Source organism: Aythya marila, assembly GCF_965140915.1.
Source record: "Aythya marila genome assembly, chromosome: Z".
Taxonomy (NCBI): Eukaryota; Metazoa; Chordata; class Aves; order Anseriformes; family Anatidae; genus Aythya; species Aythya marila.
The window spans coordinates 13,755,661-13,774,876 of NC_139080.1; the positions used below are offsets into that span (position 1 = coordinate 13,755,661).

General features: G+C 38.9%; 1 protein-coding gene across 4 annotated transcripts in view; it reads left to right on the plus strand.

Annotated features, from left to right (window-relative positions):
* The first annotated feature begins 205 nt into the window (after positions 1–205).
* LOC309889816 (oncostatin-M-specific receptor subunit beta-like) overlaps positions 206–19,216 on the plus strand; it is a 33,506-nt gene continuing 14,495 nt past the window's right edge. For 3 of the 4 annotated variants that reach the window (XR_014319321.1, XM_082782852.1, XM_082782854.1), the window contains exons 1-6: positions 206–342; positions 8,994–9,091; positions 13,182–13,342; positions 15,822–15,981; positions 17,665–17,952; positions 18,586–18,715. Coding sequence is in view for 3 of the 4 variants with exons in the window: in XM_082782852.1 (XP_082638978.1) it covers positions 9,019–9,091; positions 13,182–13,342; positions 15,822–15,981; positions 17,665–17,952; positions 18,586–18,715 (812 nt within the window). In the remaining variant the exon portion in view is untranslated. Of the gene's footprint in view, positions 343–3,394; positions 3,861–8,993; positions 9,092–13,181; positions 13,343–15,821; positions 15,982–17,664; positions 17,953–18,585; positions 18,716–19,216 lie in introns of those variants that run through there. The other variant, XM_082782853.1, reaches the window with a different exon arrangement.

The window sequence follows — 19,216 nt, forward strand, 5'->3', positions numbered from 1 at the left end:
ACCCTGGTTCCTCAGCAGGATCTTGGGCAGACAGCTGGAGGAACCGTGCCCTGGCCAGCCCAGGAGCCGCGGGGACACAGCCCCGCATGGCGTCCCCTCGAGGAGCGCGAAGATGGCGGCGAGCCCTGAGGAGCTGGGGGAGGCGGGACCCGCCCGCCTCCGGGAGGGCGGCCAGGGGAGCCCGGCCGTGCTTCCCGGAGCCGGGAGGAAATTCCTGAGGCGCTCCTCACCCAGCCTGCCCGCGGAAGGAGGGGCCGCCCTGCCCCGCTTCGCCGTCGCCCTTCCCGGCACGTCCTGCCGAGGGTAGACGTGTTCCCCCCCGGGTTCCTGAGGGAGCTGCAGGTGAGTTGTGCCGGGCTCCCCCTCTCCCTCCCAGCAGCCGGCCTCGCTGAGGGGGTTCACCCCTTCCCCGCCGCCTTTTTCGGGAGCAATTTCATCATTTTAGGGGTTCGACGGCTCCCCGCTATTCCGGCCGCCCCAAAACGGGCTTCAGCGCCTGCCGATCCCTCGCCACCGGAGCCAGGAGGAGCAGGGATGCCGCCGCTGCCCGCCTGCCTTCGGAGCCCGTCATGAAGCACCCCAGGGCAGCGCGGGGCGCGAGCAAACACCGTGGGTTCCTGTCAGCTCCACCGTGGTCGGTGTGGCCGGGCTGTTTTGGGGCGCAACCTTTCCATCCTGCTTTTTTATGTAGACGTCGTGTGGCAGGGCTGGCTGCTGCTCCCGCAGCCCCTCGCACTGCGCGCGGACCGTGCCTGCAGCGCTCGGCGAGGTGCGGGCTGTGGCAGCCCAGGTGGCAGCGAGAGCTTACGGCTCCGTGTCCCTGTCTAACGCTCCCCTTTAAACTTTCCTGGGTCATAGGAACTGAAAAAAAAAAGCCCCCTTTTTTTTCCTCCCCTGCTTAATTAGATTTTTGTTTGGATTTCAGCCCTCGTGGGACAAATCAGAAGTAATGTTTTCCTGTTCTGGCAAAGCTCTTTGGAAGAACAACATCAAAGAGCTTTCTCTGTATCAAAATACAGGAGATAAAGTTATCCCTAAGTAATGAAGTGATTGTATGCGTATCAGACCTTAATTATATAAAATCCTTTCTTCCATATGCAGCTTTTTAGAGCTTGTTGTTCACTCATTGAAATCTCAAAGGCTTTTTAGGAGCTTTCAGTGTCTTATAGGCAGTTGTATTTTCTGTAAATAAGCTAAGTGTTATTGAAACTATCTTTAAAATTACTTGGAGGAAGAAAACTTGAGTGCAAGGACTAAAAGCACTGTTCATCTGCTGTGGAATTAGATCTCAAATATTCACTTTTTTTTTTTTTTTTTTTTTTTTTCAGAATTGTTGCAAATCACATTTTGTATAAACTGCGTGACATTTATTTTAAAGAATGAGCTGTTTAGTTGCAGGATGCTTTGGCAGATGCTACTTTACCAAAACTCACAAAGTTTCAGATGATTCGACACTGCTCCCTGCTTCGAGGGCAAGTAAAGCTGCCACAGTCAGCTCAGTGCTATTCATTTGCAAGGGAGGATGTGATATTGGGGATTGCAGAGTCAGGAGAGCAGCAATACACTTCAGTCCAGGGTCTTTGTACAAATCGTTTACAAGTCTTTGTACAAATGCTTAGGTCATTCTAGATCTTTTTGGCACTTATCTAGTTATCTAGTTGTCTTACTGTTTAAGAGAAAAAAATGCCTGCAGGGGATGAGTTAGTCTTCTCTACAGCTGCCTCTTTCTCTCTGGTGGCTACAGAAGGAGCTTATAATGATAGGTTTTGATGCTAAACATATCAGTTCTGATAGTGACCTAGTGTTGCCTGGCAAGGATTGTGGTTCCTGTCCTCAGTCTGTTTTTCTGCTAAGTAGGACTTAGAATAGGACTATATGATGAAAAATGTCGTATGAATCCAAATGTTTGTTATTAGTTCATTTGCGTCAGTGACAGGCCTCTTCCACATCTGGTTTGGGAAAATTTGATTGATAGTGCTCATGGTTTATTGTCTCTGTCTAATACTCTCCTTTAAACTTTTCTGGATCATAGGGACTGAAAATGTTTCTTTTCCCAGCCTGTGTACAAGCTTTGGCTCATTTCAGGATTTGGGTTATAGGTGGCAGCTGTCTTAAACAAACAAAGGGTGGCTGAGAAATGAAAATTGTATGAAGCATGATTTGGAATATGTGACGTGACAAAGACAAGGCAGATCAAATCTATGGTGAAGTAATAGCAGGGACCTCCTTTTCTTAGACACACGTGTATTCCAGGCACTGCAGCAGTATGTGCACGATACAGCTCCAGCTCCCTGCCACTGGCTCATGAATGCCATGACCCTGATCCTGAAAGAGGTTTCAGTTGAATTTTGGTGCTTTAGTGCCTTGGAAGAGAGGTTTGTCAAAATGTTTATCTTAAGCATATTTACGAGATGAATAATTGGAATTTCTTTTTCCTCTTTTCCATGGAATCATGAAAGCATTGGCCAGCAAGGGACTTACAGCGATCATCTAAACAAACTTTTTTCTCTGAAGAAGAAACAGTTTAACTGAAGATATTTATTTAGACTATTTGCAAATTACCTGCAGGAAGAGATAAAATCTCTTCCTGCAGGTAATTTGTTCCTGTGTTGTCTCCACTTCTTGAGTGATTGCTTGCAGTTGTCAGTTCTCTGAACAATTCCTGTTGCTGCGTAATATTATTATGGTTGCTGCCAGGTCTCCAAAATGTTCTGCGCTACTGATAAATCTATCAGGATTGATTACTGGGGAGTCCTGAATCCATTTGTACCTGTCTTATTACACCTCAGGTTACTTGGCAAGGGAACTTTTCCCATAGAAGGGTTATAAGTAGAATGTGTATTCAAGAGTGGAAAAAAACTATCAGTGGTGCAGGCTACAGTCCGACAAGACACCTGTCTACTTTGTTTCCTGCACAGAACTTTTAGAAAGGCAACAAGAAAGGGGGGGTAAAATGAAAATTTTCTTGTGCATTTAACTTTTGTAGCTCTGACAGATCATTTTGTGCTCAATCATCCTCAGCCTAAGGCTTAGTATTATCCCTGATTTTGTAGATCATTTCACATGTTCCAGTAATTCAATTTCATCACAGAAATGAGAACTAGAGATACTGTTGCTAATGCTGGTGAAGAATTAGAGTGGACTGGGGAAGCTGGCAGACTACTTAGGTAAATTGTCGCTGATACAGTGCTGCCTAAGAAAGTCAGAGGGGTGAAACAGAAAAGTTCATTTAAAGCTTGTGTAGTGTTAAGCCAACAGATAACACTTGAAGGATGTGTACTGCAGTGTAGAGAAAGTACATTGCAGTACAGAGAAAGTCACTGTCAACTGCTTTTGCTTTGTGTTCCTTGGAAACACCAGGCATTCTGTGGACCACTGTCTCCTTCCCATCTTAAAGTAATACCAAGAAAAAACATGACTAGCAGTATTTTGCATGTGTTTTGGGGAGTGGGCTGCACGCCATCTTGCTTTTTGCCTTGTCTCAGTAAGTTTTATTAGGTGCTGCCTTGCTAAATGTCATTTTTAATTTAAATGCATCTATTTGTCTATGCTTTCTTTTGACATCCAGACATCTATGAGGCCTGGTGGCTCCTGACTGAGAGCATTCATGTGATTCTCTTCCAACAACCTTCACTGCATAGAGTAAATTTTCCTAGGTCACCAATAGCAGTAATTTAATCTTCTTTGCTTCCATTTGCATATTTCCCTGAGGAAGGAGAGTGGTGGATGAGGAAAGTAGAGCATAAGCAAGGAGAGAGAGAACTGAATGGAACAGGTGAGGGGTCAAGAAATCAGCAGGGTGACTGTAGAATGAAGACCAGTAGAAGAGGTTCTCATAAGAAAATTACAGTTGAAAACAGGTTAGCATCTCATGTATAAGGATATTCCTTATACATGATCCCTATTCATTTCATACATTTCATGTGTAAGGATGTTCCTTTTTTTTTCTTTCTTTTTGGTTTCTTTCTGAGAACCTCATTAGAACATTGGTTTGCATTGTAGTCAAATGTATTGTCTAAGCATAAGTATACTTTTCTGCAAGTATAGTAAGTATGTAAATCAGTAAATAGAAAATATTTTGAAGAAAAATCTTTTTTTTGTTGTTTTTGTTTTGTGTGTGTGTGTGTGTAAAATTGAAACAAACTAATGTGGCATTATTTTTCTAAAATAAATGATAACAGGCTTATCTTAATTTTTGTGTATATTATGTTATATTCACATTACAGAAGTGGCTCGTAGTGTAGTTTTATATATATATATTTTAAATCTTTATGTTATCTGAGACCAATGTTTCACTTCAAATGTAAATACAAAATCTAAGGGCCTGATTGTGTCATCTTTGTATTGAGTCATGCTTCAAAGCACTGTGGAACTTTTGTGAAACTGTTCAGAATTCCTCACCAGTGAGACCCAGTGTCCATCTGAAGATGCAAGTTAATTTGTATAAACACAGAATAGTAACTGTGTAGGCACAGAGTAAGACGTCAGAGAGCAGAATTGTAACAGAATCATCAAATGGTTCTGTGGCTCTTTTAAGAATCTGTTCACTGTCTTTTTTGTTAAGAGTTCTGGAAATTGGGGAAAGTCCCTGAGGACTGGAAAAAGCAAGTGTTATATTCACAAAATGGCAAGAAAGCAAACCTAAGAAACTGAAGTCTGGTCAGCCTCACTTCAGTCTCTGGGACTATTGGGAAGCAAGTCTTTCTGAAAGCCACTTCCAGGCATGTAAGGGAAAAGACAGTGTTTGGGAACAGATGCTATGATACCAAGGGGAAGTCAAACATGAATGACATGATTTATTTCCCATGTTGAAATGGCTGGCTCTGTGGACAAGGGCAGAACAGTGGATGTTAATGATTTTTTTCACAGTATATATGTGTCCAAATTAAAGCAATAGATTGGTAGACTACTATTTGGAGGCAAAAACTGTCTGGACTGTTAGGCTAAAGGATCAGTTCTTCAAAGTCAATGTCTGGTAGACATTTGGAGTGGTGCCCTTTTTGAGCCAGTGCTACTTAACGTCTTTATCAGTGCTCTGGACAGTGAAATGAAGTACACCTTTAAATAGTTGGCAGATGACACCAAATTGATGCAAGTAATTGATACTCCATCAGGTAAGGATGCAATTTATAGGGACCACAACAACCAGGATGAACTGGGCTGACAAAACTTAGGAAATTTAGCAGAGACAGGTGCAAACTCCTGCTGGCTGGATTTGGAGGGAGCAGGGCAGTCAGGGAGCTGAGAATAGTCACACAGCAAAAACGGACCTGCTGCATGTTAGTCAGCAGTGGGCTTCGGTGGCAAGGGTGGCTCACCATCTACTGGGCAAGAGCATAGTCAGCAGGTCAAGTAGAGTGGTTATTTCCTTTTATTTGGCACTTGTAGTGCCACATCTGTGTCCAGTTTGAGGCTCCTGATATGATGATGATCAACACACTGGACCGAGTCCAGCAGAGTGACCAGGAGGGCTTGGAGGCTGGAGCACACATAGGAGGAATAACTGCAGGACCTGAGTTTGCTTAGGCTTGAGAAGAAAAAGCTAAGGGCAGCTCTAACCGTTGTCCTCACTTAACTAATTGGAAATCATGGAGAAGAAAAAACTAAGCCTTTTGCAGAAAGACAAGAGGAATCAGTGCAAATTGTAGAAAGGAAATTTCAGTTTAAATATACAGGGAAAAATATTCACATAGGTGCACTGGAACAAGTTGTCTAGGGGAGCTCTGTCATCTCCATCCTTGGAGTTCTTTAAAACTCAGTTGGATGAATGGCTCTGATTCTAGAGAAAAGCTGTTTCAAAAATATTTTGATGACAGAAGTAACTAGAAAGGAAAAAGTATTCAAACTGTGTGTCTGCTGTCCATATTCAAAATCTCTGGCATGAGAGCTTCTTGTTCTTAACCTGCGGTTCATGGAAGCAAATGTCACAGGCATTCCAGGCTGGAGTGTGGTGTCAGCACATGACTTCTCTTAAGCTTCAAAGAAAAGAGTCGATAGTGATTCATTCCCAGATGAAGAACTGTGGCATACGAGTGAAGAATTCCTCAAAGAATGTTGCTCCATAACTTTTCAGATCAGCAAGTAGACAACCAAGTTATTTGGCAAAATGATGGTTGTGACATTGCCACTTTTCTTGTGGCATTTAGAAGTAGCTCAATGGTTCTCAGAGGCAGCACTTTGCCTGTTTTAGGGTGGTGAATTTAGATATCTGTAAGCATTCCCTGAGTACTTTACTCCACTTCCTTTGTTATTCAATTGCTTTCACTTTTGGCAAAGATGCAGTTAATCACAATATCATTGTGTTATTTTTTTTTTCTTTGAATGACATTGATGATGTGTTTTCTGCAAATATTTTGATTCTCTTTTAATTCTTTTAATCTTTTTTAATTTAGACACATTTTAAATGGTTGCTTTATAACAGTATTTAATTATTGGTATTACAGAGTAAGTGCTTGACATTTGTTGGTAGCAATTACTGTACATGATTAATTTGTTCAACATGAGCAGAAGTTTCTGCATCAAGATGACTTAGGTAAAAATATTACTCATATTTCTTTTATGAGTACAGTAAAGGACTGTTTCTTTCTTTTTTTTTTTTTTTAATAACTTTTTAATTATTTTATTATTTCAATACAAGTCATATTCTCTTTTGTTAGAGAATTTCAAAGCTTTTTCCATGGTAATTTGTTTAACAGCTACAATGTTGCACTTCATCATAGGTTACTTTACAGTGTTAAATGAGACCATTAACAAAGGGAATAGTGAAAAGCATTGTAAAATTCCAAATACGTTTATATTCCAATGGTCATTTATTATAATACACTTTCCTTTAGTAGAGTACAGTATTTGTAGTGTGCAGCAATAGAAATGAGATAGAATGTGTCATCAGTGAACCGGTAGCGTAAATGACCAGAGAGAGGTAGTTAAATTAGACAGATATTTCAGTACAGTAGCTGACAATGCCTCTGTACAGCAGGAAAGGACTTTTTTTTTTTTTTTTTTTTTCCAAATAGGAAGTAGTTTAACAAGTACTCTACTGCATTTTGACTTCCACAGTACTTTCCCATTGGATGTAATTTTTAGGTGATACGTGACAAATAGGTCAAACAGATTTGTGTCCAAACCCAAAGATATTTACAAAATCAAAATGTCCTGTGGGACCACGTTTTCTTCACACTGATATAATTAGGTGAGGAGTTACTCTCCTAAACCTAACTGACTATGCTTGCTTGAAATTGGTCTTAGGGTACAGTCAACTCAATTGCCTTTAAAGGCCATTTAGTTATTTATTATCATTATTATTATTTTTGTTTTCCTGAGAAAGGGTGTGCAAGATTTGGCTTTGTATTCATTTCCTATAATTCAAAATAAAAACAATGTACTGAAGAGTTTTCAGAATTTTTAGCACAATCTACTTTAGGAAAACTTTCTGTGCCACTTAACCTGCCATTCTGCTGCATAGCAAAAAGCCAATCTGCAGTGGTTATTTCAATGAGATGTATCAAATGATTTTTCCTTTTAGATATTAAATTTGATCAGCTCATTAAAAAAAAAAAAAAATGTCTAAACTTTGAGAATTCATGAAGAAGCTGATTGCCTGTAGCTCTTGGAACACTCTTAGTTGCAATGTGAATTAAGTGTGAGTACTCAAAGCTATGTAGATTCTTATTCATGTTGATTTTAGTGTTGTCCAAATACTCTTGAGGATATGGGCAAGAAAGACTGCATACATTAAGGAAGGCAACTCTCACTATTTATATATGGGGACATGTGAAACATCTGTACTTATGAGGAGAAAGTTGGGGCACACTCTAGCAAGGATACTTAAGGCTCCTGTACTCAACTCATCCACGTTTTCCCTTTGACCTTAAGAAACTCTCAGGAAAAGGTTTGAATCTTTTACCTCAAGCCATCAGAGAAATTAAGGGCTTTCCAAAACCACAGTGAATCTAAGGCAGGATCGTTAAAGTTTCTGCAGCTCTGAGGTAATAAATTGGAGGTTTTCTTCCAGGAAGAAGTTCTGGAGTAAATTCCTGGCACTTCTGAAATTAGCAAATATTCTGTCCTTGGCTTTTGTGGGGTCAGAAGGTTATTCTGGTTATCTTTCCTGCTAAGCAGTTTCTACTTCTGTTATGAAAGTTAACTCTCTGTATCAATATTCTGCACAGCTCCAGAAATGTAGTGTGGAAACCATAAGTTAGAGATAACTGTATCCAATAGTCCTGTTCCTGTTGTTTGTACTTCTGTACCCTCTGAGTGCTTTTAACCATACTGCTGCTGAACGTTTACCTCTCCCTTCCACATGGTGCAATGTGCAGGCAGTGTTTATGCTTTATGAGGTCTGACATGGTCAGTCCCTCAGGACAACTCTGAACTGTGCAAGTCAGAGTTTCATCCTGTCATAGTGTGAAAGGTGCTAAGACTTCAACATACGTATTTCAACTCCAGCCTAACTGTAGCCCTCCATATAGTGTCCTGCTTGCCGGCAAAGGGTGAGACCATGCTCGCCAAAGCATGGATTCATCATCATCCAAGCTTCTTGGCAGGGCAGAAACTGGAAGACCTTTTGCACCTCTGATATTTCTTTTTTTCCTTTTTAGAGTGGATTTCTCATTTCTTGCACAAGAGGAAAGCCAAAAATACATCAGGACAAACTTTAGTTTTAACATTCCTTGGGAACATGTGGAGGAAAAACACATTTGCGTTTTATTTCTTTATACTGAATTGAACTTTTTAAGCATGATGTATTTTTCACCACACTGTAACCAGGTCCTAAAAAATAAGAGTTTTTTGTTCGTTTGTTTGTTTTTATTCCTTATCTTTCTTTGTCCGTTCTTCCTGAATGTCTCACAAACAGCCTGGAGTGTTGTGTGGTTGGGTTTTTATTTATTTATTTACTTATTCTTACATGCAGCAATAGTATCTGAACAGTTGTCTAGCATATATTTTTCCTAAAAGAAACACATAAATAGAAATATCTTCTTTCCTGTTAGGTCGTGTGCAGGAAAAGGCAGATGAATGATGAATCACTTCATGATTCTGGCAGTACTGCTCCCCCTAAGGACTTGCCACACTGCATACTCACAGCAAGGTAAATGCCTTTTTAATTTGGAAGCTACTTTGAACAACTGGAGCTTTGGACTTGCTCATTTGTAACTCTCCTGTGATTAAGCAACATGTTACATGACTAATCAAATCATTCATTTTGTTACAGAGATGAAGCAACTTTAAAAACTACCTGTTGTAACTCCATGCAAAATTTCCCATTGAATCAATTACTTGCAATGCCACAAAGCCAGATTGTATTTATATATCTGTTCCCACTCTTTCATATGATTTTAATCTGTGCTTAGTCATCTTTAAATAATTATTCTTTGACAGCTTTTATGCTTTCCTACATCTTCCCTTCACTTTCACTTTCCCATCTTTCTCATCTGTGAAAACATTAGGCCTTACATGGGCTCTTTCCTAGTCGTACCTATAAAACTCAGGACCATGTTTTATTTCATACACTTCACATCTGCATGTAATATGGAGAAAAAAATACTAATTTATTCCTATTCTGAAAGAACAAAGATGAATGTATGAATGTAAGGAATTTTCCAGAAGGTTGTGTATTTTAAGGTAAAACTGTTGCTTGTATGTTTGCTACTGGCAGTACTATTGGACATTTTCCATTTAAAGGAAAAAAATAATGAATATTTTTATTGGATTTCTATGACCACAATTAAGAGGCAGAACTTAATGAACCAGTCCTCACAATAGAAATCATACTGTCTTAACTGAGTTAAGAGATAGAGTTTTTTGATTTTTATTATTATTATTATTTTGTATGATTGTACTTGGTATCATACAGAAGACGTGACATACGTATTTCAGACTTTTTTCCCTTCTCCTCTCTCCATTGTTGAAATATGTATGTTCACACTGCATTCCAGCAAGGTGCCAGTTACTTAGTTACCAATGCCCCTAGGGTGGTAAACCATTGCAATGCAGGCAAGTCCAAACAGTTACTGTGTTACAATAACTAAGTCACTTGTTTTCACATGCTGTTTTTCAGGAGTAAAATTAGTCTCTGCTGTTAATCATAAAGCTATTCATGTAGTCTGAGTTAGCTTTCAGTTAAAACAAGTCATAAAATGCCTTGATTATATAAATTTCCTAGGCGGAGAAGGTTACAACTGTGAATACTGCAAACATTTCTACATGCACAAATTATACTGCAGAAGTCTTTATTTCCCAAATTGTAAATCAGTGGTGTTCAAGATCTTGGACTCTAGAAAAATTCATGGCTATATTGTTTGTGCTTTTTATTGGTACTGTGTGTGAGCCCTGACTGGTGACCATCTTAAGTTCTGTGAGGTCATCCAAATAAAAGGAGATAATGGAGGGACACTTGTGCAGATGGAGAGAAGGAAACAGAAACCAATGAGAGCTTTGTTTTGGGCAAAGTAATTAAACATGGCAGGTAGGTCTCCATGGTGTGAAACAGGATGAGATTTTTAGCTTGAACAGAAAGACACAGATGGAGAGAAGAGAGGGAAGCACATCATCAGTGTAATAAGCACAGTAGTGGCACTTACACCCAGAGTTACCCAGAGGAGAGGAAACTCAGTAGATAAGCAAGTCTTTCTTTTAATGGTGCACCCTGAAGGGGCAAGTAAAGGTTTGAGGGAACTACATCGTATTTTTATACTTGTGGAGTCTTTTACAAAGAACCCGTAGTTTCAATAGCTAATTTTTGATCTGGTATACAGTAACTTTCTTCTGTCTGACTTCAAGGCATCTTAGATTTGTTAAGAGATGAACTCTGGTATCTTAAGTCATTATGTTCTTTAATATGACCTCTGGAGGTCATGTTGTCCAACCTCCTGCTCAGTCTGGTCACCTAAAGCAGACCACATCCTTGTAGCTTTTGAATGTCTCCAAGGACTTTCAGCTTCTCTGGCATTGCTGTTCCCATGCTCTGTCTCCCTCACAGTAAGGAATTGTTTCTTTATGTTGAGGAGGAACCTCCTGTGTTCCAATTTGTGCCCACTGCCTCTTGTCATGTCACTGAGCACTGCTGAAAAGAGCCTGGCTCCATCTTCTGTACACTCTCCCTTCAGTTACTTGCATACATTGATAAGCTCATTGCTGAGCCTCCCTTTCTCCAGTGGTCCAAGCACTCCAAGAATTTCTTCATATGACAGATGTTCCAGTCCCATAATCATCTTAGGGGCCCTTGGCTGGACTCTCTCTTGGACCTCCACTAAGTGTACATCTGCTAAAGGAGGAGTGCTCAGCTATTTTATTGTGACAAGACAGAGGCTTGGTTTCTTCCCTAGAGTAAGGAAAGACCGTCTTGTTCTGGCTCAGGTGAATTGTCATGAAAGAGCTGTGATGGAGACATGGGCAGATTATACAAATCTGTTAGGTTTCAATTGCATAGCAATTGCACACAGCAATACACACCAGTTTGAGTTCTGTGGAAGGAAGAGTTTAAAGCTGTCATAGAAGAACCCAGATTTACTTTTGTTTGAGGCAACCATAACAACTTTGTCAAACTTGTGATTTATAAATCTTTAACTGAAAAAAAAAAGCTATCAGATATCAGTATATTTTTCTTTTTCACAAGCCTGTTGAATCAGTAGCATGCTTGACGTATGATCAAACCATGGTCAGGTCTTAAAAATTACTTAGAACTTATGTGAACTGTTGTCCAGACAATTTCATCATGTATTTTGGCAAGCCCATTTACATACACAAAATAAAATCCCCTCAGAGCCTTGGTATATGTTGCTTCAGGTAACAGGGTGGTGAAGTTACAGGTAAGGCTGACCGAAAAGTAAGGCTGTGCCTTCCCAAAAGAACATAAGATACTATGATTTCACAGTTAATTTTATGGCTCACTTCATTGCTTTGGTTCCCTGCTTGGCTCCCTGCCTGGTCAGTACTTGTCAGTGAAGCTAGCAAAATTTCTGTTTTCTGGTAAGACCTAGATTTGCTGCTCCTTCATCATTTAGGCAAGTGAAAATTATTCCAAGGCCCTCAACTTTGTTTACTCCATTCCAGACATCAGCTCATTATTACAGGTGCTGAGTTTCCTCATGTAGTGTAAAACTGATGGCCATTTTTTAATTTATTTACTATTTGCCATTCAAAAGCAACTGCCAAGCAGCAGATAGTTTTTTAAGCACCGTGCCATAACCATGGCTAAACTAGAAATTTTACTTTTGCATGTGAAACATTTTAGCAGTCGCCTTGCAGGAGACATTAATGCTGTCAAATCCTGCTGTCACATAATCACATATGTTTGTCTTTTTGCAGTAACTATATACTAAAGCTGCAGTGAGAATTGACAGAGGAGGAAAATGCATGTACATTGGTGGATGTGTGCATACTGTCTTGAAAACTTTTTAGGATACAATAGACATGATTCTGAGACCTAGTGGTTGAACAATGAAACCTTGATTTCTCACTGATATTTCACTTCTTCCAAGAAGTGTTTTTGTTTTTGTATTTGTATTTGTTTTCATTTTTCTAATTTTTGTGTAGTGGTGACAAAACAGATACCTGAAAAAAACAACCACTCATAAGCTTGAGGAGCCTTTCCTCTTCTGATAGGTAAAAGGAGTATAGTCTGACTTCTAACCTGTAGTTTACCTTGGGAATTAAACCCAGGCCCACAAAGTCCATTTGCATTAACTAGTTCAACATTCATTACATCACAGAGTAAAAATGAGTCTGGATTTTCTTCTCTAACGTTTAGAGGCTTGCTGTGTGTTGGAATTTCCCAGGATTTAGTCCCTGTTAGTGTACCGTGTTGTTGTTCTTCATTAGATTGTAAAGAGAAAGATTGATATTCTGATAAAGTAGCTAATAAATTGAGGGCATAATGAAATTAAAGAGCACACCCAAAACAATGATGGGTAGCTATTGAGTAGATTCAGGAGCCTTGTTTTAGCCTTCTGATGCCTTAAGATGAAAGATTATAACTGATTTTGATATTAAGAGCATGGGCCTTGATCCTCCTGTGTTCCAGTTTGTGCCCATTGCCCTCCATTGCGTTCCTTTGCCTTTCCTAATGACTCCCAAAAAAAGGTAGTGTGGAAATTTTTAGTCTTTTGCAGCTTATCAACATTTGAAGGACTAAGGCATACATAAACATTAATATTTTTATGTCCTTTTTGTGCTCCTAGGATCCCTTATGTTTCCTGTAACATACTTTAACGTTTCCAAGGATTTGGCTCTTCAGCGTCTGCTTGTGGAATGGGATGTTGACAAGACAGCGCATGATGCTGAACTAGCAATGTCTTTTGAAATACAAGTCCGTCGAGCAGATGAAGCTACAGTGTGGACAGTAAGTGTTTTATTTATTTATTTATTTATTTATTTATTCAAGATATATTAGATATTTGCATTACAAAAGAAACTAAAGGAAAATCATATGCTCAGGTGCATATACAGATCTCTCTGCCTCAGATTTATGACTTACTGCACAGTACCTCCAAAACTGTACTAGAAGTACCTCCATATTTCACTAGGTGACAGACTTGGTTTAATGTTATGTCCAGTTTTTGTGAAAACAAAATATTGTCTCAATTGAAGAGGTAATTTCCAACTGAGCAGAATATAGCTATGCCTTGTGTATCTTTATTTAGAGGCTGTGGAGGGCAGACTTAGGAGATCTAAATCCCTTCCAAGGTGCAGGTCCCCTAAGCAGCCTCCCAGAAAAAATCTTTCTTTCCTCCTGAAGGCAGGCATTTTTGTAGCATGATTACTAAATGTCACTGGGGACAAATTCAGAATGAGTCATGTGTTGGTGCAACTCCTCTCACCTTACAAACCAAACAGCATAGTCTCAGTGTGATTGAGGCCTTTTAAGACCTTGGCCTAGTACTTGGCCCTGTCAGCAATTACCTTATATCAAACTCTTCTGTTTAGGGAAGAAGGTAGTTATGTCTCTTTTGTGAAATCCCTGTCCTGGTAACTTTCTTTAACACCTGAAACTCTCAACTTTTCTGAAGAAATAAAGATACCATCACCCAGATCGTTATGGCTTAGGCCTGCTCTGGATTTTTATTTTTTTTTTTGAAGTCTGTGACTTCATGTGAGAATTTTTGTCTCCCAAGAGAATTTCCTCTCCTTGGAGCTGGCAGAATCTTTTGGGAACTAAGTGCATGTCTTAGGGATGTTAAAGCTTTTTATGAGTCATCTGCTGATTGAACTATGGAATGAGATTAAATATACATGTTAAAACTTAGTAAAAACAGAAAACAGCTCCAACTCTTTCGGAACTGTTATTTTTGAGAAATGATATAAATTAGAGAAGGGCTTTTTACACTGTCCATATTATTATTATTATTATTATTATTATTTTTTTTTTTTTGAGTACCCTTCCAGCAAACTCTTGTTAACTTGTTAAAGGAAAGTTTTTTGAATTCAAGGACAGAATTTGTAATGTTACTCATAATAAAGATGACTTGGTAAATAAACAGGATATTTTGAATGTCAGTGCAACACAGGAATGTATTTGCTTCTGTGTTTTTCTGAAGTCTGTGTACCAATAAAGAAACCCTGACAGTCTGCTCATACCAAAGTGAGTACAGTCTGTCTGACTTTCACAGTTAGACTGTACAACTGTCAACATGCTTCAATTGAAAAATTAAATTGTGAAGTGATTAGAGAGTTCTTCTCAAAGTGGCACTGTTATGAAAGTGCAGGTGTTGCTGATGGAAAGCAGTGATGGGGAGTAGTTGCCTAGCTGTCAGGGTGAGTCAGGGCTCTGGTAGAGTTCGCTGGAGCAGCACAGATCTATGTGATCAGAATTTTGTGTAGTTGCTCTAAGAAGTACTGAAATGTATGTTCTGTTCTGAAATGTATTTATAATTACAGGGGACTAATACAATTTTTGAGACTTTTTTCCTGCCTCTTATGGGCTGTTATGCCAGCAAAGATTCATACTCGGGCTACATTTTCATCTGTCTGTGTTACTACCTTGTGCCCTGGTTAGTTTGAATTGCAGTGCTCTGTGTTAGTGCAGCTCACTAATACACGGGTAGGACTTAGTAGGTATGTGCTGAGAGAAATTTGTAGGATATTTTCACTTAAGAGCACAGCAGACTTTTTTTTTTTTCTCTTTGCCTGCATTTATATGGTTCAATATAAAAATGTTTGACATGTTAAAGAGTGTTTTGCTCTGATGATTTTTGAACTCCGTTTTACATATTAGGCCATCCTTCTTCTATTACCTTTGTGGAGCTCTTTACACTTTTGGATGTGTTCTTTCATGTTTCTTACGTACGCTTATTACAGCAAACATTTGGAGGGAATCAGGTAGGTATTTTCCTACTCTTCCTGGCACTGATGGTCCTCAGACACTGTGAGACGCTGTGCCTCAGAACTACAATTAGATTAATATCTGCATAATTCCTTACTGACCAGTACAGATGCTTGCTGTAATCCAGAGCATTGGACAAAGTGCACCTGCAGGCAGCAGCATGTGTGCAGAGTGATGTGATAGCAGGCACATAGAACCCAATGAAAGTCCCTGGAAGTGAATCCATTTCTTGAGAAATGGGGCTTGACACACCACACAATTATGTCATTAGAACCAAGTAGCCTTGCCAATGTCTCCATCACTCCACCACTGCTAGTGCAGATTTGTAATCCACCACTTAGAGTGAGATCACAAGTATCAGGTGGGATTTCAGAGACTTATTTTTCAAAACCATTTTCCTCATTTAAACCTTTTCTCTCTCTCACTCCTGAGCATACTTCCAAAATATCTACATACTGCTGTATTTTCAATAATTTGCCTTATTGGCTTCTCTTTATAGGATTTTCATAATGTGACACTTAATAAATCAGGAAAGCCTCTTCATTGGTTATGGGATTCAGATTTACCTTTGGAGTGTATGTCACACTCAGTGAGAATCAGAAGTAAAGCAGAAGCATCAAAAATCTGGAGTCAGTGGAGTCCGTGGGAGACTGTCCTGGGTGAGCAAAACAAGACCTTGCAACATTGGCTTTATTTTTTCCAGTACAAAGCTAGATTTTAATTTGCGGATGACTTTAATGATAAAGTCCAACTCAGGAGAGACAACTTCAAATAAAGAATGCATTGGAACTCTTTTATATCTAAGCACTAACCAACTCTATTTAGCTGGAAATAATATTAGTGTTTCAGCCCTTGTTCTAATTTGCAGACTGCCTTCCTAAGTTAGTAGACCAAAAGTTTTAGGGCTTCTCTTGTTCACACATTAAAACAATACAGTACATTGAGCAGTATGAGAACTTGGATTTAAGAGGAATCTGTCCTCCTTTCTTGATGCATGCTCTTGCATAAGTCAGGGGCCTTGGCTCTATTGTAGTCTTTCACCAGATGAGACGCAGCTCTGGTTGAGAGGAGAGGAGAAAGTGCATAGCTGTGGCTACTTCATCAGATTCATCAGCATTTCCTTTCTCTTGGAATCATAGCTTTGATTAGTATTAAGGATGTAGAGAGAGAGGAGCAAGTCAGCTCCTTATGTCACTTGAAATGAGTTGTGAATTATATGAGAGTAAACAGGAAGTGAACCAATAATATAATTAAATGATGCTGAAAAAAAAAAAAAAAAAAACCTAACACACACTTTTTTTTTCAGATTATAACCTGTTTTATTAAAGCAGTTTTATATCCATAGAATTTGAGTTAAACAAAATTTGTAACTGTTTTAGAAAAAAAGATAAGTGATTTTGTAAAGAAACTTTCTTCTTGTTTGCGTCAGTAAGGGATTTTATTTATGGGAGAAGTTACTACTAGTAGAAGCAACTCAGGTCTGTATGCTTGGATTGTGGCCAACTAATTGCCCATCTCCTTCACATTATTTAATGGGAGATAAAACCCATACTTTCTTACTAACCACAGTCTTGGAAACTTAATTTTTTTAATTGAAATTGGATAGGAATCAAAAGACTATTTCCTTGTCACAAGCAGATCCTGCATTAGAGACATGTTTAGAGGTTTCTGAAAGGTGACTAGATTTCTTCAGATTTTAGATCGGATCCTTGAGAGCAGATTTATCTGCAACCTATGCAACAGTGTGTGAGTCACTTAAATATTACTAAATTTTGCACCCAGCAGGGAGTCCAACATTGAAAGTCATAGAAATATCATTCTAATCTGAGTATTCCCTTATCAGTCTGATTTGTTCAATGTTGGTTTAGCTTAGCTTAGTTCTCCATGAGGTTCAGAACGTGTTTGCTTTTTTTTTTTTTTTTTTTTTTCTCCTTTTTTTCCTAGTCCTCTGCTCAAAATCTGTGAAAGCAGGCATTTTGGCTGTAAGCATCATCCTGTTCATAGGTGCAGAAGTAGTGCTGATCTGTAAAGACAGTTCTTGAATAAACCATTTGTTTTCCTCATGTGAAAGGCTGTGAGATGGATTAAGGCCTCCCTTAGGTTGTTTGTTGTACTACATTATATGTGGATGGGCGTTAACAGAAATCTACATGTCTAATTGATCTCTGTATAGGAAAGAACGTGAAATAAAAGAACAAGAATGGTAATATAAGAGCAGATTCTCATGTAAATGCTCAGTTATGTGTTCTGGTTGAAGGCCGCTTCTGTAAGCAAATTTTGAAATGGTTTATTTCGTTAATTTACATTATTAACAATATTAACATTATTATGTTAATTTACAGGCCTGGATGCTTCAGATAATTATGGACCAAAAATCTTTCCAGAAGAAAAAGTTATAGAGGAAGGCCTTGGCATCACTCTTTGTTGCATTGGAAGGAAAGGCCAAATCATAAAGGAATTCTTTCTTTTGGATTCAGATGTTCGTTATTTCAGTGAAACAAACAGACAAATTGGACTTCTCACTGTGAAAAATGTGACACTTCGAGGAGCGTCTCGACATGTCACTGTCTACTGTAAAGAGCCTTGCAGTGAAGAACCTTGCTATGCTCATGCACTTTTCTTTGTGGGTAGTAAGTGAAGGCTTTATTACAATTCTGTTTTCCTGTTGCTATAAAGTCAAGAATGGCTGTAAGGGCTATGAGGAGAGAAACAAAAATAGCTTTCTGTAATTTGGCATTGTCCTGTTAGGGCTAGCTGAACTGTGTTTAATCTCTGATGTAAGGTATGCACACTTGCATGTAGAAGACATTACAGAACAGAAACCTTTGTTTTAAACATTTTTCATTTCATCACATCAATCAATCCCAATACAGGTCAATAATTTTTAAATACACTTACCCATTTTGATTTCAGCTTCATTGCCTGTGTGCATGTGGTAAAATTTCAGCACAGTCCCCCTTTCCAAGGCTGGTAGTAAGTTTTACAGATAAAAACCAATACAGATTAAATTAATTAAACTATTAGTATAACAAAAAATAATAATATAGATAAGTGTTTGGATTGCAATTAATTTATGGTGTAGTACTGATTTTTGCTTCAGAGTGGTCATTGAATAAGTATAATTGAATATAATTACAACATCTGTAGTAAACTAGGCTTTGTACACATCCATTTTTTCTAGTCTGCTAATGTACAGAGAACATTGAAGGCTTTTGCTTTGACTGCCATGCTGTTGGCTTTTTATCGTTATTCCCTCTGACAAGGGCCACCTGATACACCTGGTGATTTTTCCTGCCAAACTCGAAACATGACAACAGTGACATGTACTTGGAACCAAGGAAGAGACACCTACCTTTATGGACGTCATTCATCAAAACACACCTTGTTTGATGAGTAAGTCTCCTCACTGTTACATTAACTCTAGCCTGTGTTGTACAAAACAGTCAGGTTATTTCTGCCCTTTAAGATCTGTGGAAATGTTTTTATCCATGTTGCAATTAGCTGCTTGCCCCTTTCCAAGTCACTGATCAGCTTATTTAACAAAGCTTGAGTAGTGCAGAATTAGACCAGCTATAACAAAGTTGCTGCTCTGTTAGACCGGCTTCTGCTTGATAAAGCCTGCTGCAGCAGTTCTTTCGGGTTAACTTGTTCAGATAGCTTTAAGCTGTATGAAGATACCCTGCAAGCTGTATATGCCCAGCTTAAGTATAGTGACACAGAATAAATAGCTAACAGGTAATGAGCTGGTATGCTGAGTATTAGTGTATTCACAGTCTGCTGACATTAACGCTTACTGAAATTGATGGTTCCCTGCTAGCCCCCAGTTATCCTGATTAGCCTCACTAGTCCTTTCTTTATGATTTTATAACTTCCCATGTTTCTTGAATTCCTGAG